The 25,910-nt window shown below is 46.7% G+C and overlaps 1 protein-coding gene across 3 annotated transcripts in view; it reads left to right on the forward strand.

Annotated features, from left to right (window-relative positions):
* The window catches only part of LOC118215418 (FERM domain-containing protein 5), a 90,042-nt gene that overhangs the window by 61,529 nt on the left and 2,603 nt on the right, over positions 1-25,910 (forward strand). For all 3 annotated transcript variants that reach the window (XM_035396197.1, XM_035396199.1, XM_035396198.1), the window contains exons 2-13: positions 8,397-8,501; positions 10,828-10,870; positions 12,214-12,292; positions 16,656-16,753; positions 18,402-18,525; positions 20,839-20,926; positions 21,453-21,541; positions 22,088-22,151; positions 22,794-22,885; positions 23,769-23,843; positions 25,093-25,161; positions 25,312-25,418. In XM_035396197.1, the coding sequence (XP_035252088.1) occupies positions 8,397-8,501; positions 10,828-10,870; positions 12,214-12,292; positions 16,656-16,753; positions 18,402-18,525; positions 20,839-20,926; positions 21,453-21,541; positions 22,088-22,151; positions 22,794-22,885; positions 23,769-23,843; positions 25,093-25,161; positions 25,312-25,418 (1,033 nt within the window). The remainder of the gene's footprint in view (positions 1-8,396; positions 8,502-10,827; positions 10,871-12,213; positions 12,293-16,655; positions 16,754-18,401; positions 18,526-20,838; positions 20,927-21,452; positions 21,542-22,087; positions 22,152-22,793; positions 22,886-23,768; positions 23,844-25,092; positions 25,162-25,311; positions 25,419-25,910) is intronic.

Below are 25,910 nucleotides of genomic sequence, written 5' to 3' on the forward strand. Positions count from 1 at the left end.
TGGCGCCGTTCTTGGGAATCCCTCATGCCAGGGGAGATGGGAGTTCCGGAAAGCTCTGCCGCTTTGCAGAGGAAAGACGTTTCTTCAGCTGCAGTGACTTCATAACACACAGGCCAACTGCTAGAGTGGCCCTGGCCATCTCTCATTGGAACACCTGTACCTCCTTCGTCAGCAGTGAGTTAGCCTGGGGGTCTCATCAGACATGCTGGTCTCTTCATCCCCCTCTGTCCCCCTCGCCCTCTCCCTGCCAATTCTGTTCAGTATTTTTAATAGCTCTGAAATACACATAGTGAATATTGCCAAAATGTAACAAATTCATTGAACATTTTAATGAATGAACGTACACTGTAAATATTGAAATGGTATCAATGGTAACTGTAGCAGTGAAGTAATACACAGACTTTAAACAGGTTTGTTCTGCTCATGGATTGAAATAATGCTCGTGTTTTCATTTATTTCAGATTTGTGTTCGGTATTTACTCACTCTCCCTCAGGATGTGCATGATGTGATGCGCTGTGCTGTGAATGGGGCTTTAGCACTTAGCTCTCTCGCTCTATCTCTCCCTCCCTCTCTCTCTCCCTCCCTCCCTCTCTCTGTGGTAAATGTTGCTGCTGTATCTTGCCACCTACTCGTTTCCCTCGTTATGCCACAGGATGCCACACACATGCAAGCCGTGGCAGCAGCTGATATGATAATGAATATTTGAATATTAAACAGCACACTGTCCCCTTCTTTTTGCGCGTCCTACGGGGGCTTAGCTGGTAAATAAACACACTGATGAGAAATAAATCTACTATTTATATCCGCGTAACACGGGCACAGTGTGTCAAATCAGGTAATGTAAAGGATGGGGAAGTCCGTGGAATCTTGCGTCTGCTTGTGTGTGTGTGTGTGCGTGCATATGCATGTTTGCGGGTGTGTGTGTGTGTGTGTGTGTGTGTGCGTGCGCGCGCGCGCAAAGGCAGGTGAGGGTCTGTGTACGTGTATCCATCTGGTCAATGATGTTTAACTGGCTGTGTTTCTGTCTTTTGCCAGATGCACAGTTTACCCTACTACATTTTAAACAACTGAAGTTTTTTTATTCAAGAGGGAACTAATAAAAGCCGTCCATCTCTGTTATAGTGATTAAATTAGTATGAAAACTAGACTCCTGTCATGATATACAGCAGATAAGGTGTTTATGAACATAAGTTTCCTTTCCTAGCTCAGGTTACTGCACTGCTCACTTTGCTTTTTGCAGAATCCCTGTCGTTGCTCAGATTCCTTTATGAACTCCTCCAACATTCTTTCTAGATTGTACAGACTTATCGGGCTGTCCGCTGTCTCCTCAAGACACTCCTATTTAAGCAGTGTCAAGCTCATTTTAGTCTTTTTTGTTAAAATGTCATTAAATGGCAGCCACTCATTCTTTTCTTCCCTTCTAGCAACCCTTCCCTCTCCCGCACCGCACGCTTTAAATTCTATCGATACACCGGCTAATTCCAAATCGATGCCGACACATAGAATCACTCAGCAGATAACAGCTGGAGAGTGCTCTCTCGTTAGAGTGATCCGTGGCTTTTTATGGTCCTTTAGGGTGTGCTCAGCCTTCGGTTTCCTCAGTAGTATCAGTAAATAACACGCATGCACTCACACACGCACTCACACACACACACACACACACACTTCACCATCCCCTCCTCTCCATGCCCAGCAAAGCTTTACTATTGTTCTTTTTCGGGTTTTTGTACATTAACAAAACAGTCTCTGAAGACCACAGTCCTCGTTTAATTGGCTGAGCCTTTGGAGCCGCTCCATCCCTCACTCCAGGCACTGCATGCTGAATTTCCCTCTTTTAAATGCGCTGTACGTTTCCTTTCCTCTCATTGCAGTTGAGGTATGTATTACACAGGCACAGCGGTTGGCGGTTTAATTATGTACTGGGGGCTGGGGGTAAAGGGTGGCATTTGAATAGGAGGGGTGGCTCAGACAGCTAGGTTGAATGAGCAGTGGTAGTCCTTTTTGCTCCCCCCCCCCACCCCCCGCACACACACACACACACACACACAGATCCCTCATCCAGCCGATTTGCAATAACAGATTTCTCAGAGCCAACGTCTGAGATCAATACGTAGTTAACTGCTTGGGAAATCTGATGAATCCTTATTGGCTTGTACCATAAATCCACAAAGTAATAATGTTTTGTTCCCGCCCTTGAGATTTTCTATATACTACTTAAGAGGACGTATGGATTTCTTGAGCGATGTGTTACAGTACCGCACATGTGCAGGGTAATGAACAACCGCTGCAGTTATTGCATGGTAACGGTGTTTATTACAGGTTTTTTATTTTAGATGTATTGCGTTTTTTACGGTAAAATTGCCTCCTGGTGCAGCACACAGGTTTAGCGAGAGAGTTCTCCGCTCTGAATTTTTGAAATCCAGACTGAGAACCGCTCTCTACCTCGGCTCATGTCCAACTGGACTGAACTGGGAGACTGTGGAGGCCGGGTGTGGGGTGTGGTGGTTAGCGGTAGAGGGTGATCTGGTAATGAAACCCAATATAAGCACGCCCTCCCCAGCGTCTCCAATCCCCCAGAGAGCTCTCGCGCTGTTTACATGCTCCACGCCAGCTCCACCTCTCCCCTCCGCCTTAAAACAACACCATCATTTATTAATGCCACGCTTTCTTTGCCGATACGGAGCCCCGGCTGAATAATTCACTTCTTGAAGCGAGGGCTTGACCAATGGGAGCAGCAGGGCTCTGTGAGGGGGGAAAAGGGGACATCTGATAGGGAGGCGTATCTGTGTTTTTGCCCATGATTAAGCATCTGTGCGTTTCCATGGAAAACGTAAGCTCCGCCCCCCAGCTACCGCTAATCCCATTAACTGAAAGTCATTTGGGTGGCAGCCAGCACTGTACACCTCAGGGAGGGCTGTGCATCGCACCAGACTCTTTCTTTGTGTGGGGTACCCAGACCCATGGTTCTAAAAGCCGTTAAATAAAAATACTAAATAAAAGAAATGCCAATGCTTTTTTAAATTTGTGTTAAAATGCTTCCATTTTTGTTCATCTCTTGCTCTGTCCAGTTCTGCAACATATGTACAGAATGAGTACTCCGAACTAGAGAGGGGGAGTAATGTTTTATTTTTTTTTAAAAGCACTGTATGGCTTTTCTTTATTTTTATATAAAGACGCTTGGCTCCAATTACGTGCAGTATGCTAAAGCTTTGCATCTTGTGCAAATTTAGCCTGACTTTAAGCCACTTTAAGCCGTAACAAATTTTGCTGATGCTTTTTGGACAGCATTGTAATCGGTCGCTGTGTCCTGCCTACCAGCGCCATCCGTAGGGAGTGAAAGAAGAACACATGAGGTAAAGTGGAGGCCTAGCAGTGCTGTCGAGCCTTGTTGACTGTGAATGAATTCTCTCGAAAGTGACATTATTTAGCAAATCCCATTTCTGAGAGGCAGTCAGGACTGAGCCATTGAAAGTGATTCTCCTGGAGAATGCTTTGGACTGGGAAGCAGGGGTTTACTTTTAATGAATTATTCACCCCCCACATGCTAATTACACTCCCACCACCCGAGAGTCCTGTTCCAGCCCTTTGTTTCCGTGTGTCTGTTGTGACGGCATGGATTCCCTAAAGGTCTGCCCCCTTTCCTGCAGGCAACTGAATCATGCCTGTGATGGATGAGTTCCTGTATTGTCCAAACTGTGAATTTGAACCCCCCAAACACACACACGCTCACATACACGCACACACAAAATCTAAATACATTCTGTCCTACACAATCTAAATACATTCTGTCCTAATCAGAAGTTTGGCAAGAAGCAAATCAGACTAGCACTTTCCCTAAAAAGACTTTCCCCATCTCTCTCTCTCTCTCTCGCTGTCTCTCACCCACTCACTCTCTGGCAGATGCTGTAGTGCAGGAGTTCATTGCTAATGCACAGAGGGTCACGATACAGCCTCTGTTTTCACACAAGATAATAGCTAAGATGGAGGGTTGGTTTTAAGGACTCCACTTCTCAAATGGGAAAAGGACACAATTCTATGAAAATATAAAAACACCCTACCCGTCAGGACACTGAATGCGTGTCATTCAGGGATGTTTGCCAGGGAAATTCACTGATTTAGAAGCAAGCAAAAAGCACATTTATCATGGTTTCATGAATGTGCTGTTTGGAAGCTGACACAACTTTGAGCTTCTTACTTCCCAGCTCCGCCATACTCCCACTCTCTGGCTTTTTCCAAGCACTTTCCCAGCAAAGCTAAAGGAGGCGTTTGCGGGAAATGCTAGTCTGAGCTCCGTGCCTGTGAATGGCCGCTACTTAATATTTACTGCAGAACCCCGGGAGCGGAGACAACGTTTGTTTTAATCGCAGAGCAGGCCGACGCAATCGTTAGACTTTCACTGCCATTCTTGCACGTGTCACTGAGACTCGGCAAAAGCGGATTTAGCATTTTAAGTGTGCGCATGCAGTGAGGTCGGTTGGTAAAAGTGCTGGAGTCATAGGCTGGAGTCTCAGCTACTCTGCTTCATGACTGGGAGTGTCCACTAGGGGGACACCGTTGGCCTGCTTACAATGGAAGGAGGGTGGGCGGCGGTCAGCAGGGTTTCCTGAGACATTTCAACTGCTACTTTAGTTCGCTCAGTTCTCAGAGGCTGCCAGTCATTGTGAGTGAGTGATATGGCTACTCGATCTGCAGTGGCTCTCCTTTGAACTGTAGGGTTGTAGGGTATAAAATCATTGGCCTCAAGATACTTTAGCCACTGTGCACCTGTGGGTTGAGTGCAGGTGATGCTGGAGAGGTGCAATTTTCTATTCCAAATGAGAATATAAAGACAATATTGGTGTTGGAAATTGCTGGAAATAAGAGGTGAAGGCCTGTGGTACCTCAGAGAATGAGGAACTTTGTTGAATACTAATACAGGCAGGGAACACTGGAATAGAGATGTAAAAACAGCCTGTATGACATCATGACCCTCCTCCTTCCCCCCCAGTTCTACATTAGCTTCTCCCCCTGTTGGCTCCTTTCTCTGAGAACGTTCTCTGATTGTCACAACCTGCGGTCCAGTCGCGTCCGTAGGGAACGGCTTGCCACCGATCGATACATAGCTCCAGCCCGTTCTCCATCCGTCTTTCCCTGAAGGTGCTGCGTGCCGGCACTGCATGCTAATGCGGCTACTCCGCATGCAGAGCCAGACCGGCTCTTTGATCACCGCGCCTTTGAAGGGGAGCTCAGCCGCGAGAATCCACCACGGACGATGACGTCAACTGTTGAAAGCCAGGCGAAGCGTTCGTCTGGTCAGGGTCATTAGCCGTGTTTTTCCTTTAAAATATCCCGCTGTGAGGATGGGGTGGCATGGGATTTGAAGTCCGTAGCAAACGGGGCTGTTCAACATCAGCGCTGGGGCTCTGGTAACCCCACTGATGCCTGTGACAGGACTGAGGTTTTTATGGGAGTTTTGAACAGGGAGGAAGCATGAGTCTGCATATATGTAAATATCCCTGCAGATAGTCATGTCTAAATAACCACTGTATCAACGCTATGGGATGTATGTTCTGCTTGTGCAATATTCTGAAGGCCGTACTTTCACTAGAGCTGGCATATTTGAATTTTGAATTTGTGTCTTTTTAAGCTGTATAAGCCATCCTATAAAATCGCAACAGCCAATTAAAATAAACGTATTCATACATGCATTGCATAAGGTGGTTTCTGATGTGAAGCGTTACTTTTCACATGGGATAAAATCAACGTACTCTGAAATGAATTCTAGTCTAGTCTAAAATCTCTGCATAGTAACTAGTTTTTTTAGAATTGCGTGTGTGTTGGGAAGATTGACTCTCTCTCTTCACTGACCCGAGGTCTGTAGCAAAGGAGTCTCAGCGAAAATGAACACTCATCCGTGGAAATTTGCTGCCGTGCCCCGGCGGGGACCGTGCCTAGCCGCGTGGGTAATGGTGAGTCCTGATCGTTACCGCAGACCGGGAGATGAATAACTCTGCCTCTCCTGTTGTCTTTGCAGTAAGTGGGCATTCATGTTTACCATGAATAACAATTTAGTGGAGGTCTCTCTGTGATTAATGTGGAGTTCTGTGCTTTGGGAGTTTGCGACTGTTTAATACGGAAACTGTGGGCGGGAGGGATGGAGCTTGGGGGGCGTTGTGCTGTGAGGGTTAAGTGCGCGTCACATGGGCATTCTGCGTGCGTTCCTGGGGGGTTTGTGCTTCGAGCTCCATTAGCATCAGTCCCCAGCACCAGTCGCTGTACATCAGAAGTATGGGGCTGGGCTTGCTCACTCATATTGCGAATTGTGCTTGTGAATGCAAGCTAGAGATTGCATGCTTGTATGCATGATATGTATGCATACATGAAAGTGTGTTTATGTACTTTTATATTTGTGTGAATGTGTCCTGGATTGTGTGTGTGTGTGTGTATGCGTGTGTGTGTGTACGCACATGTGTTTGTGTCAGGTCTTCCACTGAGGTAGTGAGCCGGAGTGCCAGAGAGGATCATGGGAAATGCTGCATATGAAGCACTGGTCACGCAGTGGCTCCAGCAGCTAATGGCTAAACGGCTCCTCACAGGCCTGCTAATCTGTTTGTGCGAGCCCCCTCCAGCCCAGGAGAGCCACAGTGACAGCGCCGCAGTAATCAGCAGCTTCGCTAAACGCCTTTATAGACTACACAAGTGGGTTTAGGGCGCTCATTGAGATTTAACAGACTTTGCATCGACGTCGGTGACATCTTTGACTTTGACTGTGCCTGTGATGGAGTTCCCTCCTGCCCTGGCCGTCTGACTGACTGAGGACAGGAAGGGGATACTGTGAGCGAAAGGTCCTGGGCTGTCCTTTAGAAGACAAAGGCCCAGGCCGGAGGGCTGAACGCTGCTGGGAGCCGTGGGGCGACGGTGCCATTTTAATACAAACGCACCTCTCAGCGTGCCTGGCAGGGTGATTCAAACTGCAGCTGGCAGATAATGGGCACCACTTCACCCACACTTTAACGGGCACCACTTCACCCACGTTTTAACGGGCACCACTTCACCCCACGCCTGAGCCAGCAGGTGAGGGTGCCGGCGGGCCCCACTGCTTCCTTGAGAGGGCTGCGTTGGGTACGGTTCGGCCACCTGGCCTTTTATTCTGCATGGCCCAGACGCTGTTGTTGTATCAATCTATCAATCAATCAATCATCCTTCATTTATATAGCACATTTCATGCACCTTGGTGCAATACAAAGTGCTTCACAAAGAATTAAATGAACAGATAAATTAAGAACATAGAAGGCATTTAAAAGTATTAAAATAAATACAACAAAAACTAGGCAATCAAATAAAATCAATAAAATAAAATGAATTAAAAAAAAATAAAATAAGGTATTGAAGCATTAATATCTCACTGGTGTACTGGGGATGGGGAGAGTTAGGCTGCCTGGACCTGCATCTCATCGCTCTTGAGCAACCCCTGCTGATTGATCAGACAACCACAGTCTTAGCTACACTCTCCCGCATCGGCTGCAGAGAAGTGCAAAGTCAGGGGTAAAATGATTTGGTCTTTGCTCACCGAGGGACTGGTGTTGGCCAGAAACTCATGCCAAGTACATCGGACTGGTCTGATGCAATTGTCAATGTCAATTGTCAATCTGTGCATGTCCCTTACAAATAAGCCAATAAATCAGAGACGAATCAAAAACCTTCCATAGACTGTCCCAGGACCCTCCATAGCACAGGACTTTGATACATTCTGACCAGCGAGTCACACAAAATTAATGTTAGCTCCCCAGCTTTTTGTGGATCATGAAGCCTGAGGTTCCTATCAGCTTGTAATAGGAGAGCTGAGCCTGTAGTCTTGTCCGGTGCTGTAAGGATGCCAATAATGGACCCTGTCCTCCCACTTCTTAGAGCTAGAGGCTTCCTCCTAGGGCAAACTGCCCGGTCTGTCTGCTGGCTGGCAGAGAACATCGCTGCCCAGTGCCGGCTGGATATTTTTGGACCTGTTCGGCCATTTTTCACCCCGCTCTTCCTTAATCCACTTTCCCTTCAGCCCCTGCCGCTGAAGAAGGGCTGGAAGTGACACTGCGAGACGGCTGGAGCGGCGCATTAATATTTCATAAAGACCCGTTATCTCCGGAGGGTCTGTGAAATATTAACCGCGTTCTGGTACCAGTAATTAAAATCTACTTCCACCGCCATCTGAAGTTTGGAAGGGGCCTGATCCTCACACCTTCACACTCTTTACTCCTCCCCCTCTTTTCTCTCCCCCCTTTCTTTTTCTCTCCTTCTTCCTTTCCTTTTCCTCTGTGTCTGGGAGACATTGTCATTGAATGGCTGGCTGCTCTATTGAGCTGTGTGTGTGTGGCCAGCTCTGATATCTGAAGTGTTTCTTTTTTTTCTTTCTCTTGTCTTGCAGAGAGACGCGAAGGGCCAGTTTCTGTTCGACCTGATCTGCCACCACCTGAACCTGCTGGAGAAGGATTACTTTGGCATCAGATATGTGGACCCCGACAAGCAGAGGGTGAGCCCCTGCCGCATCTGTGCGGACGTGCGGAGGGGGGGGCGGGGGGGGCTAGCGCGAGTCAGAGTGAACGGGAAACGCAATACCTGTGTGAAACTATTTCTCTCTCGTGATTCCCCCAGCAGGAGAAAAGACAAATAAAGGAAAATAATTTCTCACTCTCTGCCGTGACAAGCTGAGGTTATTGTTTTCGGAGATGGCGTTACTGTGCGGGCGTCGGATGCGCTTGTCCAGGGGGGAATGACTGCGCGCTGTAGCAGATTGGGCGTGTGTACGCACCCTCCACCATGTTTCAGAGGGTGTTTGAGGTGAAGCACTTTACCCAGCAACACCAGGGTCTGTCAGCACCTGATTGGTGGACTAGCCTGGCCTCAGCACCCGAGTGGGGGCCAAGGTGCGCCGCCTCTCGGGGATGTTGTAATTTTAGCAACAGTGAGGAGGACAGGGGGAAAAGGGCGGGACCCAAAAATGACAGTGTTTGGGGGGGAGAACAGAACTGAAATGATGCAATAAAACTTAATCGTGAGAACCTAATTACCCCTGGGAGGACTGTGAACGTGTTTGCATTGGAGCATTGTGTCTTTGTGGTTTGAATCGATGATCGGGATGATGTGAAGTAGTTGGAGTTATTTATTTATTTTTTTTAGCTAATTTGACTGTGGAAATGTATCCTATAATGTAGCTGGCTGTGTAAGCCACAACAGCAAAAGGAAGCTCTAAGTAGCGGCTGCTGTTTGCAATCAGAGGTCCTGAGTTGGGACTGGAGCTGACCTCCATGATGCAGATGCAGGACACCAGTGATACACTCAACAAGCGTCCCCCCACCCAACCCATTAACATCTGACAGTCCCCGTGGAAACAAATGGGTGATAAGCCAGTGAAATCCACATTCCAAAAAACGTACAGACACACACGCTCCCACGTGAACACCCACACACATGAACACACACACACACACACAAATGCACACACACACACACACACACACACACACACTCCGGTTCACTGCACCTGCCTCATATATTCCTGATGGATGTTCAGATGTCAGAAAAGAGCCTGTCACTGCTCTCTCCTAAAAGTCTTTCCTTCAAGTTTCCCCTGTCCCGGAGCCCAGGGGGGAGCGTCCCGCTGAAGCCGCATGCATAAACATGAAGTGAGGCGCTAAAAACAGAGCACTCATGCCCTCCAGCTGTAATGACAACAAGCACAAAGTCATTCACTAGCATTGCCTTAGACCCAGATCCAATCTTTCTCTTGTGTAATTTGACCTTAAACAAGCCACTAGTTCAGCTGTTCTTTGCCTTATTCCAGCAATATAAAGTATGTTGTTATTTTCAGCAGCACTGAAATTACACAATGTTGTCAGAGTATAATAAAAGGTAACTCTTCAGTTCGCTACTCAGGTTTGGACAAAATGCATTGCAGTTAGGTTGGATATGGGCCAAACATAGACTGGGGCCAAATCATCATTCTAGCTAAAGTGAGAAGTAACAATACGACTGTGTCGCTAGCTAGCATTGTAGCCATGTGTAAACAGGGCAAGTCATTACAATGAGGCTTTGTAGAAAAATGAGTCCGTCTCAGCACCTTACCTTCTTTTGTTGGCTATATTAGCGTGCGGTAATATCTGAAACCCACTGACTGGACTCGTAGGCCCCCTAAGTACACCTGCTACTGAAAGCCACTTACCAAACCTTCTTTATATTTGGCTTAATGGAATGTCGTCCAGGTACTGCAGCCAGCTCCGTATAAACAGCAGCGCAGTGCGCTGAGAACGTAATGCAGCTGCAGGCCCCTCTGTGCTCTGATTGCTGCGCTGCCCTCCGGCTGGCTGGATGTGCCGTCCGTTTCGCTGGCAGTTTTACTTTACACGACCGACGCCATGGAAACACGGCACATGCGGAATGGTGGAGTGGCTATTCTTTCACCCAAAAAAAAAAAGCATTCTTGAGTGTCTGCTCAATTATTATGCCAACAACATGGGCAGATTTTAGAACCGTTTCACTCAGTGCCACATACATATTTTAATGGAAGTCTCATACTGTGTTGTCGTATTTTAAGCATCAAGTGTCTTTATCTTGTTCTCGGCAGTTGTTATTAATAATAGACATGTTATTTATATAGCACCTTATTGCCAAACTCAAAGCCATTAAAATTCAGCTCTTACTGTAAAGCAGAAAAGACACATCAGTCAGAGGGAATGTATATCAGTCTCTTGTAAAACCCAACGTCTTGCTTGGATCATTAGGTCTGCTCTAATAACAGTTCCTGTGCTAAATTGGGAGTGCGTCTGGGGCAAACAATGTTTGTGTTTGTTTTATTTCAGCACTGGCTAGAGTTCACAAAATCAATTGCCAAGCAAATGAAATGTAAGTATTTTTTTTTCCTATTTATGGAATGGTGTGCGGTGATCGCATTAAGGAAGTCACGATAATGTTGATCTTGACTCATGATTAAGCATGACTCATGATAAATGAATGCATAACAGATGAATATATATCAGAATATTTCCCCCTAGCTGAGAAGAAGAGTTTCCTAAAGTAAATATTGGGCTAGCCTACTTCTTCTGTATTTGGTCTGCAACAGTATATATGAGAGAATATCGGGGCTTTGTATTGACAGTTTGCTTTATGAGTTTAAAATGAACTAATTAAGTGCTCATTTAAAACGCATATACACACAGCTCATTTATTTCATATGTTAAGAGGGTTGTCTGGAACATACACACAAATTTTACAACTGTAACTGTGTTGTACTAAAGCCTTTATAAAACATTTGTAATACATTCATTAACATGTCCCAATGTCTTAATAATGAATTCCTTATTCCTCCAAATACCATACCTTGTGTAGTCTGTCATATAACATGTGTTGCCTAAAATGCTATTCCCAAACCTGACAAAATACATCTCGGCGCTTGACTTCAGTCAACGTGCTAACTAAAATTCCTACACGTATGCTTATGAATGAATTATGAAGATGTGCTGTTGTAATGAAGACGTTGTGCTTTCCTCACTTAATCAAGGCTTTAGGAACGTATTGGGACTGGATTGTTAAACTTGCAAGGGCAAAATGCAATACATATTTAATAAAGCAAGTCATTGTGTATCAAACACTTTCCACTGACATGCTTTTGAGTCAGCTTAAACAATGCGCTAGTTACTCACACTGCACATACAATTGTTTTGACATTTTAATTGCATAATTGAATGTTTCTTGTACATTTTAATGAGGGGCGGGCCAGAGAAGATGTGTGTTGGCTTGGTTTATGGGCTCAGAAGGCTTGGGGAGCCCTGCCCTAGCAGTCAGGTAGTGCAGTGAGTGCTATGTCTGTGTTCTGCTGTGTTCCAGAAAGCAGCTAAATCCATACCGGGATCTATAGCAGTATGAGACCTCTTTCCTCCTTTGCGGAGTGCTCGTTGGGAGTACTCGTTCCTCATATTACTCTTCTCAGTGATTCTAACCAATGCCCATTGTGTGAATTCATTAGCATATAATTATAATATTTAAATCTTTAACCAGTACAACATTTAGCCAGGAGGTTTGAAATGTTGTGCCATTATTTCTTGTGGATATTGTACAGGGCTGAAAATGTGAGGTGTAGCGTTTTGTTATGGGCCCCTCTGCTTTTTGTCAGCGTTATTAAATCAAAGAAGCTTTGATTGCGACATGTTGCTCTGACTGTAGCTTTCTCCCCTGTACTCTTCCCACAGCTCAGCCACCTTTCACCATGTGTCTGAGGGTCAAGTTCTACCCACCGGACCCTGCAGCGCTTAAAGAGGAAATCACCAGGTAGGGCCCCCCCCCTTCCCGGACTGCCGGGTGTTCCATCACGTTAAGACACTGCTGCTGTGTGACTGTGCCCCCCGGTCTGATGTCATATTCGGCGGTCAGACCCCCTGTGTTTTTGGCAGTTGTGTCTCCCCGGGAGGAAGAATTACAGTTGGGCTTCACCAGAGAGCAGCGTCTGCCCTGGTCAGTTTGCCATGCACGTGATGTGCACTAGCCTGCGGCCAATCATTGAGCAGCTCAGCTAATGGATTTTGGAGCGATGGTGCGACGGTTGTGAGAAGGTGCTCTGGAGGAGAGCGTGTGCTTGTCCATGCTCTCCCGAATTGATGGCGGACATGGCAGCAATGAGACAACACTTTTCTGTTGCATTTGAAATTCTTCCCCACTGTTGAGGAAAATGAGGTTTGCGCTATAGGGGACTTCTGCACCTGAGAGAAAAAGAATATGAAGAGGCTTAGAATGGGCCTGCGTGCCAGGAACTGGAGCGGGAGCCATTTCCCATTATTCAAATGTCTAGCTGTTGGCTGGCCGAGCTCTGATTGGCCAGCCTCTCCGGCAGTACAGCAGGTTATCAGCGTTTGTCATGTGCCCTGAGGCGTGTGAGATGGAGTGACCAGCACAGTGATGTCGGTGGCCCTGATGGAGTGGGCCTGTATTGGAAGGGACTCCACGCCTTGTGTAACCCCCATCCCTGTAATCCCCACTCAAACATCCCATAAACCCAAACCACCCGCACCCTACAAACTACCCCGTACTGTCCCAAACAGGCCTGCTCCCAATGACCATTACTGGGGCCAAGGCAGCCCAAAAATGAAGCACTAAGACAGTGTCCTGCTCAGACAGCTCCCCTCTTTCACCCTACATGTCTGTCACACACACACACACACACACGCGCGCGCACACGCCCAAAGCTATAGACACAGTACTTATTTATCTTCAATTCTGAATTCAGGGCCACCTGACTGTCTCACAGTAGGGTAAGAGGCAGCAGTCATGTATATTGATAGTAAAATTAATGGGTCTTCCTGTATTGCCTGCAGCCATATCTCCCAAAATACTTTATACAGAGCAAAGCATAAAGAGGAACTTTCAAAGTCACAGCATTGCTTTACTTACAGTAGCTCCACGGCCACATTCCTCACAGGGAACACGCAGATCTCTTTCATAATGTGCCTCTCCTTCAGCGAAGACTGCAGTCATCAGCATGGCCCTATAGGTTCATTGAATTTGATTGACAGGGCTAGGTGGAGTGCCTTGGCTATAACCAGAGCAGCAGAACACTTGACCTCCACTTACTTGGTGTGGTAAAACCAAACTGCGCCAATGTTACCTCTCTACCCCACTCCCCACAGTTTTTTCACTAAACTAAATTCAAACAAGTATCACAGTCTTTTGTTTTTAAAGTGTTTTCACTGCAACTGCTTACCCCTATAAAACCCAGTAATGCAGAAACACAAGTGAACTCAAAAGGCCATTTTCCTTTAGATCTTTTGGCACTTTTAAGTCAGTATGCACTCTGTCGCAGTGAATTACCCAAAATAAAGCTGTTCATTATTGCATCATTAGGAAGCCATCCATTCATCCCGACAGCCTGTCATTTTTTAAAAGCGGAGGTGGAGCTGAGAGTATGATTGACGTGCTGAGAAGGTCTGAGCAGCAGCAGTCTGACCTCACCTGATCGCACTTGTCACAACCTTGACCGTACACGACCCCATCTAGCCTCGCCTTACCTCACCTGGCCACACCAAATCCCATCCAACCATTACCTGTCACCATCTGGCCAGACCAGTCTTCTCTTAAAGTTACCTGATCCCCCCCCTTCTTGCTTTGTTACTCAGAAACACCTGTGGCCTGTAGCACTGCAGTCTGGAGAGGTTACTTTATATGCCATGAAACGGGGTCTGATCCAGTGATACTCTGCTTGTGGCCATAAGCTAACACACTGTCTCTTTTGGGCTACAGTTACTTCACAGCATACACACCATTCCTGCTACTCAGCTTACACACACCCGCTCACCCCTCACTGAAGGGGAAACCTGCCTTTGAATGGACCATTCCAGCGCTTAATCTGCTGGCTGACTTTCAGCGGACATCCAGCCAGCGCTATCCACAGGAAACTTTGGCGTCCGTTTATAACAGGATGCAAAAATATGGGACAGAAATGGACTCTGGCGAATACAGCAATAGCCATTTACCCGCCGTCGCCCAGGGAGACAAGAAAGCCCGTAATTGCTTTTTTGCCACATATGGCTCCTTAAGTGACACACCATTAACTCCTGTAGCCATGGCCTAGTTTTTAAGTCGGGGAATATCACCTCTCCCCCCCGCCGTGGGGTCCAGCGGCTCTCTCTGCAGGCGAGGCGGGAACAGACGGAGCAGAGACCCATTTCTCTACTCCTGCTGAGGGAATATTCTGTGTGTTGGGGGGTATGAGAGTGTTGGGTGTTGGCGGGAGGGTGTCTGGGAGAGCTTGAACACTTGGGTCCACAACATTTATGTTGAACTCATTCTGCTCATGAAAGGGCTGTGCAATTTCTGTCCCGGTCAACTGGCTTCATTTGCCCAAGCAGCTTAACAGTCTTCCCAAAATGTGAAATATTTCTCCTGTTTACACTGTAGGGAAGTGTAATCTTGAACACCTGATGTGATGTCAGCAGTTGTCAAGCTTTTGTCAATGAAGAAGGAAACATTAAGGACTAATGTTGGTTACTTTCATGCCCGTTTCTGTAAACTGGAATACACATTTACAGATAGGAAACATTCATTCTGGGTTCTCTGAGACTGTGGTCATTGACTAACATTGATGGTGTTTGTGCTTTAATTTCCTCTGCACACTGGGACCGAGGGAATAATGCTTTTATAAAACTCCTCCATCGGGGAAAATTATTGGCACCGGTAATAAAAAACCTAATTTTGTATCTCAGTGCTGCTTTCATCTGTGCTGCGACTAAACATTTTGATGAGGAAATTTCTGAAAGGTAATTAAACTACAGACGCAACCCGTGCCACTCTACCGTGACTTCTTTGCACTTTACAAAAATTGGGAAAGCTTGATGGATTGACAGTGCAAAGATGATGTTTGGCTTGGAGGTAAGGGGAACAATAAGGAAAGATGACAAATCAATTTATCACAGAAAGAAAACAGAGTATCATCACAAACCTGCCATTTTAAAAAGCATTTATAGAAAATCATTACACAGTGAACCCTGCCTAGTTTGCACTTTGCAGCACTTGCATTAACATTGCTTAAGATACGAAAAACGGTCGCTGTTTTTATGTGCCATTTCTGACTGCGTTTGCATCCTTACAACAGGGCCCACAAATCATATTTGTCAGTCCGTACTTTCATTCATGACGTGAATGGTGACAGAGCACATTTGATGGTGTTCTGTATCAGTGTGCTGTTATGCGGGAACTTAGACTGGAAGTGTTACTCATTAATTGCATTGTTCATTTGTGTACTGAGTTGGTGATAAATGAGGTGGCAGTGACAGACAGGAGCTTGAGGCTCCCTTGGCACCCCGGGTGACCCTGTGTTAGTTTTTCTCCTTGTACTCTTTCCCTATGATGCTCTCTGTTCCTGTTTCCTTCGGTAGGTCTCTTTCTGATAACAAATTCAAATAGCTTTATTGCGAGTCTTGCATCTTTAAATAATGCAAAACACGCAGTACTACAGACAGAATAATTAAGATGCAGCTATCTGACAGGCTCCAGGGAGGAACAGTGGCTGCAGGCCTCAGGGTACCATTTTCAACTGGTCGTCCTTTTAGGATCTTTTTCTTCTTGACCAAAAACACCTTCGTTTCATCACAAATATTACCTCATCAAAATTAAACATTTAAGCCCCAATCTGTTCTGTTTTTAAGTTACATTTTACTTGGTGTACTTACTCTCTGTAACTCTTCACAAACTATGTTTAACATCTTCACTTCGTCTTCACATGCCACAAAAGTCTTTATGAATAATTTGCGTAACACGTTAAGCAAAATGCTGTTTTCGTGTGATGCAACACATGATTTCACCTCCCCATTGGGTGAACCCAGATGATTCTGCACAGAAATATTATATTACATAAAATGATTTCTTGGATGTTATTCTGTAATAATGAAGGATTACAGATGCTTCACAAAGACTTTAGGAATATATTCTGTTTAAAGTGCGACCTTTTTCTGAGTCATTGCATGATTGAAGAAGGATGTTAGATTAGCACAATAATCGTGTGCTGGAAAGAAGCCCTTATCCTTGGGTGCATATTTTAATACATAATGTGTGCTGAATATAGGTTCGGCCTTCACACTCCTGAAAGTCATCCTCCAGCAGTGTAGTGTGTGTGGAGCGCTGTAATCTGGTCTCTCTGCTGCAGATATCTAGTCTTCCTGCAGATCAAGAGAGACCTGTACCACGGCCGGCTCCTGTGCAAGACGTCGGACGCCGCCATGTTGGCCGCCTTCATCCTGCAAGGTAACGGGGACTGATGGGCTGAGTTTAACGGACAGTCTCATTACCCAGTACTTACTGCGTGCCTACTGCAGCAGTGAAAGGGGACTGCAGCATACCACTGACTGCTCCTCTCCTCCATGCACCCTCTTAAAAGAATTCCCATCCGCTGTGACTGTCACAATGATCAAACTTGATGAAGCGAGAGAAATGGTAGTGTTCGAGTGTGTGTGTGCCTGTCTGTGTGTGTGTGTGTGTGTGTGCGTGTGTGTGTGTGTGTACGCGCATATATGGTGTTATGTGATATTACGCTCTGTTAGGCCAGACTAACGATCTATGTGTGGTGTGCACTAGCCCGGATACCGAGAAATAGGCGGAGCTTGCGTGACCAATGACAGACTTAATCAAAGCAATCACAGCATTTTGCGAAGGAAAGCAAAGCCTTTTGATTGGTTCACAGGAGCGTAGTCGCTGACATTTAACGGGAGCCCCACACCTTCACAGAGCCCCACTCTGCTGTCGGTAGCCGCAGTTCATTAGCGTTCTGCCGACTCAGCCGAATTAAAGACGCGCCCCTTTGTCGCCTCGCTGGAGGCAGTAACCGTCAGGGATGCCTCGTGAGCCCCAATGCAGCATGAAAGCGCTGGCAAACAGCCCCGGGCCAGTTCACCACGAGGGCTCCACTCAAGCGGGCGCTAACGCCATTCAGCTCTGTGAACGGGCCTGTGCAGCTCACGCATGTGTGCATGGCCTCACGTCACTGCTCACATTCCCCATCAGAGCGATGCTCACATTCCCCATCACAGTGATGCTCACATTCCCCATCAGAGCGATGCTCACATTCCCCATCACAGTGATGCTCACATTCCCCATCACAGTGATGCTCACATTCCCCATCAGAGCGATGCTCACATTCCCCATCACAGTGATGCTCACATTCCCCATCACAGTGATGCTCACATTCCCCATCAGAGCGATGCTCACATTCCCCATCAGAGCGATGCTCACATTCCCCATCAGAGCGCTGCTCACATTCCCCATCAGAGCGATGCTCACATTCCCCATCAGAGCGCTGCTCACATTCCCCATCAGAGCGATGCTCACATTCCCCATCAGAGCGATGCTCACATTCCCCATCAGAGTGCTGCTCACATTCCCCATCAGAGCGATGCTCACATTCCCCATCAGAGCGATGCTCACATTCCCCATCAGAGCGATGCTCACATTCCCCATCAGAGCGATGCTCACATTCCCCATCAGAGCGATGCTCACATTCCCCATCAGAGCGCTGCTCACATTCCCCATCACAGTGATGCTCACATTCCCCATCACAGCGATGCTCACATTCCCCATCACAGCGATGCTCACATTCCCCATCACAGCGATGCTCACATTCCCCATCAGAGCGATGCTCACATTCCCCATCAGAGTGATTGTGACACCAGATCGAGATTGTGGGCGGTAGTTCATGCCCTGTTCTGTAGGGTGAGTTTGGGAGCGGACACCTACAAACAAGGACATTTTTATTTGTTTGACTTTAATGTTAGTAGCACCATTTTGTTTGGACTCAAAAACAGCCTCTTATTTGTATTTTTATTCATTTTTAAATAAATTGGGGTTAATTGAGGATTGTCTCTGTGTTCCCCCCCGGCTCTCCTGGTCCCCTCCCCAGCGGAGATCGGCGACTACGACCCCGGGAAGCACCCCGAGGGTTACAGCTCCAAGTTCCAGTTCTTCCCCAAGCACTCGGAAAAGCTGGAGCGGAGGATCGCTGAAATACACAAGACCGAGCTGATGTGAGGCCACGCCCCTTCCTGCGGTGGTGATGCGCTCCTTCTGCACCTCGCTAATTTCACACACGCACGTGCATTTTGGAAACCCCTCTTCCACCACCAGAAATCCTCCCCTGACCCAAATTAGCTCGTAATAGCACATAATTTTATCAGCCCTTTTATACAACACTGCTTCTTCTTTGTTTCATGAAGATAGAACCAGACACGCAGTAGAAAACCCCCTGAAATTGAAGTCAAGTCGCTGCTGCAGAATGTGTACCTCTGTACGCTGCAGACGCAGAATATCGCTCCTGTCTGAAGCCAGCGTGTGACGCACAGCAGCAGTCTAGACTCTGGCACACGGGCACAGGTGGCGCTAGCCAATGGCGTGGTCTAACAGGTGCTCTGGGGAGCAGCGGAGCCCCTCCCACTTCGGCGCTAGCGCGTTGCCCTAGCGCGTTCTCCCTCTCGCGTACCTCGTTTATCAGCGCCCTCATTAGCGTAGCTTTCCCGGCCTCGCTCCAAGAGCTGACCCCGCGTCCCCCTCATCACGCGCCAGCCGAACAGGGAGTGCGTGAGTCTCTCGGTCTTTCCCTCCTCCCTCTCTCCCCCTCTCTCTGCCCCCCCTCTCCCTTTTTTTCCTCTATTTCCCTCCCTCTCCCCTTTTCTCTCAGATTCTGATTCAGACATGTTGTTTAGGCAGGGCTCTACACTGTCACACATTGAATGCAGTAGTGAATGAATGGTTACAGTAACCTAATGGACAATAACTGACTCATTTAAAGTCAGTTCAGGTACTTTATTTGCGAGACATACAGTAACTGCCCAACTGCCCTAAAGCATAACAACAAATGATGAAAAACAAATGCAAAACAAGAAATTGCTTAGTCAAATCTTGACTACGATATTATTAACATGTTCTTTCTCCCTCCCTGCCTCCCTCCCTCCTCTCTCTCTCCCCCCCTCCCTCCTCTGTTTCTCTCTCACACCCCTTTTCTCTTGACTGATCACAATGATAATTATGCCGCCTTCAAAACATTTGTTCCCTAATGACCAGCTGCGTCGAGTCCGTTGTGGCAGTTGTGCTTAATGGAGGCCTGGCTGCTCTGTTGGCTTTGCCGTTGCTTCTGAAGGCTTGAATGAGACTCCTGATTATTCCCCATCTATGGTCCCCATCTGCCGGGCTTTCCTGTGGCAAAAAACAATTCATAGCAGGCTGATGGAGATTTTGACCTCTGCTTTGAATAAAATGCTGATCTGGAGACTCCAAACACGGTGTCATTCTGTCCTGTAAAAATATGAAAAAAGAAGAAAATATTGGTCGTGTTTTATTTTTACGTGACACTGCCTACATGAGAGATTCAGAAAATGTCTTAATTCGGCTGCATGACCACTGGCCTCAGCACAAACACTTGATAGAACAGACTGGTACAGCACCGTACATGTGGTATTGCCATCAGTTTGTAGTTCATCAAAACACGACAGGAGGTCCTAAAGGTTTCCTTGTGCTGTGCAGATACATTCATTATATTATATGGAGCTGAGTGTCTAATCATCAGTGTCCAGGGTTGGGCCATCCAGGTGATATTGAGCTCAGTGGACTGAGCTATGCACAGTGCCTGTTCTTAAACTGGGCGGGGACAACGCCTGCTGCTGAAAAACCTGTGCTAAACCCAGACACAGGGTCACAGCTGCCAGGTTGGCTGGCCGTTTGAACAAAATAGCGCCAGGACTTTGCCAAGCGTTCACATCACAGCCCTGATCCTCTGCTGCCCTCTTGTGGTGATAACACTATCCTTTACTCCTTTCTGAAGGCTCTTTTAAAATCCAGTCACGAACGCAACGGTGAAAATGCGTCTGAATGGGAAAATATACATTTGGATGGCTAAGACTTAGCCTGCAGGATATCTCCAGTTTTGCATCATCGGTATCTGCAAATGCTTTGAGTAAATTACACGTGTGGAGCCTTTGGCTTCTCCCATCTATCGCAAATGCAAGGGAACCTGACGTCCCCTGCAGCCGAACAGCAGAGACCGTGATGCTACAGCTGATTAAATAAGATCCTAAATTTCTCTGCAGCATTCATTTCAAAAGGCGCTCAAGCCAACTGGCTGGTAATTATCTACAATCCCCAAGGAAACACACATTTTTGCTCAAATGTTTTAACTGAAAAGATGCATTTTGCAATTTATGCTATGAAAACCAAAAACCCAAAATTGCCTTTCTGTCCCCCAAAAATTGTAAGAAATTAATAATAATGCCACACATGGCGAAATGGGTATTTTTACATATATGTTTTCAAATACACCAGTGTAATAAATGCTTGTTTTTTCCCAGAGGACAGACTCCCGAAACGTCCGAGTTGAATTTCCTGCAAAAAGCACAGATGCTGGAGACGTATGGAGTGGATCCTCACCCATGCAAGGTTTGTCGGTAAAATGTTAAACATATTCAGGTTCGGCTTGAACAGGTGGCCCAGATGTTGACTGATGCAGACCAGCTTAATTGGCAAGGTGATGTCAAGATCAGTGAATCTTCACAAATGCTATTCAGGTCCCACCTAATAGAATGACCTGTGTGTTGGGCCTGCCTTGTCCAGCCAGTCCTAAATTTGTCAGATAATACACCTGTATTGAAATGAGAGAATGGCCTGTAAATGTAGGTTGTACATTTGTTTGTTGATTGTTACTAGTTTGCCCTTATGTAACACCCTCATGGACTGTATGATGAACTGATTGAGTGGGTGAATGACCTGCTACGTTTGAACGCTCAGCCTTGGTTGCATACATTATCTCAGTTTAGAGCACGGTTCTCCCTGGGCGATGAGGCCAGACGCTTGACTGGTGAAGGAGGTCTGTGCGTTGCGTCATTGTGAGGCTCCTGGGTCCTGTGGCACGCTCTGACTGTCCGATGGCTTTCCGCCCGCCTGTCTCTCGCTGTCTCTCCCTCAGGACGTGTCTGGGAACCCGGCTTTCCTGGCCTTCACACCGTTCGGCTTCGTCGTGCTGCAGGGGAACAAGAGGGTCCACTTCCTTAAATGGTGAGGGGTGCACCGGAACGCTTTCTGTTAGCCACGGCCCCATTTGCGCCGCACGTAGCCAGACTGCACAGGGCTACAGTGTAACCAATCCTGCACTTCTGTAACTGGTAATGGCAATGCTGCCCATGTACAATTGACTCACTGCTTACTCCAGCTAAAATCTTGCACACAAACACACACGCACACGCAAACAGGCATGCAGACAATTCTTCTCAGACCTTCTTTTATACTCATGTCTCAATTTGCATCATCTGCAGTATATATGCAGCCAATAACATTTTTTTCACCAAAATGAATGTAAATATTAAATAAATTTATGGAAAGCTGTCCTAGGTCAATGAAAATGGTTAACCGCACATGGTGCTGATATTGTTTCTCACACACTTGCCAATGTTGATTTACCACTAAACATGGTGGATCATGTACAACATCTCCCCACCTCCAGAGCTGCATCGCTGTCCGTCTTATTTCTGATTAATATTTAAAGACTTAATCCCAGAGGGTGATGCCTTGTGGGAGCTGTAATTCTCTCTTCTTTGCGGGCAGGACTGAGGTGACCAAACTCAAGTTTGAAGGAAAGACATTTCATATATATGCAAATCAGAAAGAGGTGAGAGCTTAAATAAAAAAATATATATATTTTAAATTGTGGAATCACACATGGAGCTGTGAAAACCATCTTTTTTTCATTATTTATTATTTGAATGTACTATAGCCACACGTTGAATTTTTTTGGGCTGCTTAACTACATATGTATAGAAGTGTGCATCTTATTATTTACATTTTTACATATTGTATGTAGTGGGGAAAATTTGTATTTTGTATTCATATGCACTCATACACTCGTATGATTCTGCACATTCCAACCCCGCCAAAAAATTCGTACCAGATATTTTTTGAAACAGCAACTCATCTGTCATCAGAACTTCAGTAGGACCATGTTGACATGTCCAGTTCCCTACCGCCTGCACCACACCTCCACTTTGATAGTGGGTTTGCCTGCTCGGGACAGCCATTGGTTGCGCTCTCTGACTGAGACAAATCCGACCAACCAGCCCAGTTCCTGGAGATCATCCCATAGGTTTTCATTTCAACCCTAATTTTACACACCTGATTCTACTCAATGAAATCTCCAGCTGTTGAATGAGGTGTGCTTTGTTAGGGTTGTAGTGACGGTACAGGAAGGTAGATCTCCAGGCACAGGGTTGGTTGCTGTGCTGTAAGCCCTGCTCTGGATTTCCTCCGCACGCAGGACAGAAAGATCATCCTGACGTACTTCGCTCCGACGCCAGAGGCCTGCAAGCACCTGTGGAAGTGTGGCGTAGAGAACCAGGCTTTCTACAAGTGAGTCTGGCACTTTAGCTGTGATACATGCCTCATTACACTCTTACTTACCCTTACTTACTGTATGCTGGGCCAGACCAGCCCCTCAGGCAATTTAGATGTTAGTGTCTTGTGATACATGTTATATATCACATATCCCTTCTCAAACACACTCATACACACACACACACCATAGCACATTGTTGTAGGTAAGGTTCATTTTTGGCAAGTCCCCACACCAGTCCCCCCCATATGATGTATGGTGTGTTTATATTTCTAATCTTGTATTATTTCTGTTAATATTTCTGCATTGAAAATGTTTCACTCAAGGCAGAGTAGCACTGAGAAATAAAAGAAGACAGGGACTTGTGGGTAATTACAGATTTTATCTCCTCCAGCTAGATTTATTACTTCTATCTTTCCTTTCTGGGGGGTTCTGCCATAAAACCGGGAGCGATGTGGCCTTTCGCTGGTCTCTTCACAGAACTCGATTCTAATCAATATGAAAATATCACTGTTTATTAAATCACTTGAGCTAGATGGGCTAGATGAATGCGAGGAGCTGGGTTATTCATAGAACTGTGGCAGACAGCCCTGCAGACTTGGGAAAGGGAGGCCGTGATTGGCTAATACGCTGGAGTAAAGTGACTGGCTGAGGGTTTGAATGCTCCCGGTATGTCATGGGGGTGGGAGTGCAGACTCAGGGCAGGGGGTGTGTGTGTGTGTGTGTGTGGGGGGGGGGGTGTCTGTTTGCCGCAGGGCAATCCCTTCATCCCTCCCCAGTTATGCACACTCTCTGGTGTGGTAACTGTGGAACAGCTTTGGGAGTGCTGGGTTGTGATTTATTCCTCTTTTTCTCTTTTTTTCTCCATCTCTGTCCCTCTCTGTCTCACCGTGTTCACAGGCTGGAGAAGTCCAGTCAGGTGCGGACGGTGTCCAGCAGTAACCTCTTCTTTAAGGGGAGTCGGTTCCGATACAGGTAAGTAATGACAGTAAGTAGAGATTGCAGCACATATTTTACAATGGAAGAACGAGAAACCAAACAAGGAAAAACAGCAAATTTTTATGCCCTTCCAAAAGAAGCACTGTTAAAATTTTAAATATCCAGTTTGAAGAACAGATCTGCTGTGTTCACATTGCCTTGCTACTTGTATTAAAGAGTCTTTAGCTGTTTTGGCTCTTCTCAGAAATGCATCAGGTGCCCACAGACTGCTGGTCATGAAGATACAGGTCACCTGCAACTGAGCTCTCTTGTTGTTCCGTGTGGCGTGTAGTTTGGAAAACGGTCATGTGCTCCTGGGCATGTCCATTGCTGGTGCTTGAACTTGTGCTGCAGTGTTGCTTGGGATGGCAACATGCAATAATTTGTGAGACACAGTTGGTGACTGTTTGGGAGGTGTAAATTGTGTTAAATTTTATGTTTCGTCAAATATTTTGTACAATATATCTGCACGTGAAATTATACTGCATTCTCATGAATGCAGCGGCTAGGATTTTGAGTATTGTGGAGGGCTGTTTTTTACTGAAATTACTCTACGGCCACTTGGTTTGTGGTGAGCTGCAGTCTTTCCCGGAGGACGGTGATTGAATTTGAGAGTTGGGGTTCAGAAGGTTAATCTGATCTGAGTTTCTATGGACTGTGGTGATCTCTCCTCAGGTGCACTCTGTGGCATTAAAGCTGTTTCTCTGAGCTGGCCAGCTGCTGGTGTGTCTGACCAGAGCTCAGTGTAGAGATTCTGATTTGTCTGTGAATTATCTAAAAGGAGGTGCATTGTCTCTGTGTTAGGCAGAGTTATCTGAATCAGTGGGTTTGGAGACTATGGTCTGTTTTTGTACGGTACTTGAACTAAAGTGCAAAGGCCTGTTATCACACAGGTCGTGTTCCCTTGTCTGTGTGTTACCTCACAGATGATGTTTCCCTGTCTGTGTGTTACCTCACAGATGGTGTTTCCCTGTCTGTGTGTTACCTCACAGATGGTGTTTCCCTGTCTGTGTGTTATCTTAATGAGTTTGATAACTGCTTGTTTACTGAAGTTTTGCTGTCTTCTCTCACATTGAGCTGAAAGTGCCACAACTCTGCTAGGCAGCTGTTAGTTCTGTGAGGTTTTTCTCTCCTCTCTCGATGACTGCGCGTCTGAGCTGTGAGTGTAGAGTTTCATGTGTACCATGAGTTTGAGGAGAATCTCAACTGTTTTGCTGATGAAATTTGTGTCTCGATTCTCTTACAGTGGCCGAGTCGCGAAAGAAGTGATGGAGCAGAGCGCGAAAATCAAGAGGGACCCCCCCGAAATACACAGGTGAGAGCGGGAGCCGTAACGTTCGCTTGGAGCCCGGCGCTGGCCCGTAAGGACAGCGCGTGGCCGCGGCGTGATGCTTACACCCGTGCTCTTTTCTGCTGAGCAGCCGCTTGCTGCGCGTGTGTGTGTGTGTGTGTGTCCCCTCCGCAGGGCCGGCCTGGTGCCCAGCAGGAGCTGCCCCTCCATCACCCACGGCCCCCGCCTGACCAGCGTCCCCCGCACCCGCCGGAGAGCCGTGCACATATCCATCATGGAGGGTGAGACCACCGCACCGAAAATGGTGGGGGGGAGGGGGGGGGGATGACTTCTGGTTTCTCAGATCTTACGGTGATTTGTATCTGTTGTGAAATGAGTATTTTTCTGATAAGTATGCCTCCTGTTGAATTGCACTCTGTATGAGGCATAAAAATTGCCTTTGAAAGTGTGCCTGAGGAGTACTGCTGACTACCGCTTCTTTATTCATATCCCCTCCCCCCCTCCCCCCTGTCGCCCGCTCAAATCCAAACTTGCAGTCAGAAGGCGAGATGTGACCGTGCCAAGCAGGATTTAATCTTGTTCTCCCAGGCTCTTTCTTTGATGGGGATTTATTTCGGTTGTGTACAAAAAACACAGTGTAAGCACGGGTATTAAAAACTGTCACATCATCAAGAGGTGTAAAATGAATCCTCTCCCTTCAGAACGCGAGGTGTAATGGAACTGTGTCAGCACTTAATGGAGAGTCGTGTCCCTCAGGACGGCCTCCTCTGCGT

Source organism: Anguilla anguilla, chromosome 16 (genome assembly GCF_013347855.1).
Source record: "Anguilla anguilla isolate fAngAng1 chromosome 16, fAngAng1.pri, whole genome shotgun sequence".
Taxonomy (NCBI): domain Eukaryota; kingdom Metazoa; phylum Chordata; class Actinopteri; order Anguilliformes; family Anguillidae; genus Anguilla; species Anguilla anguilla.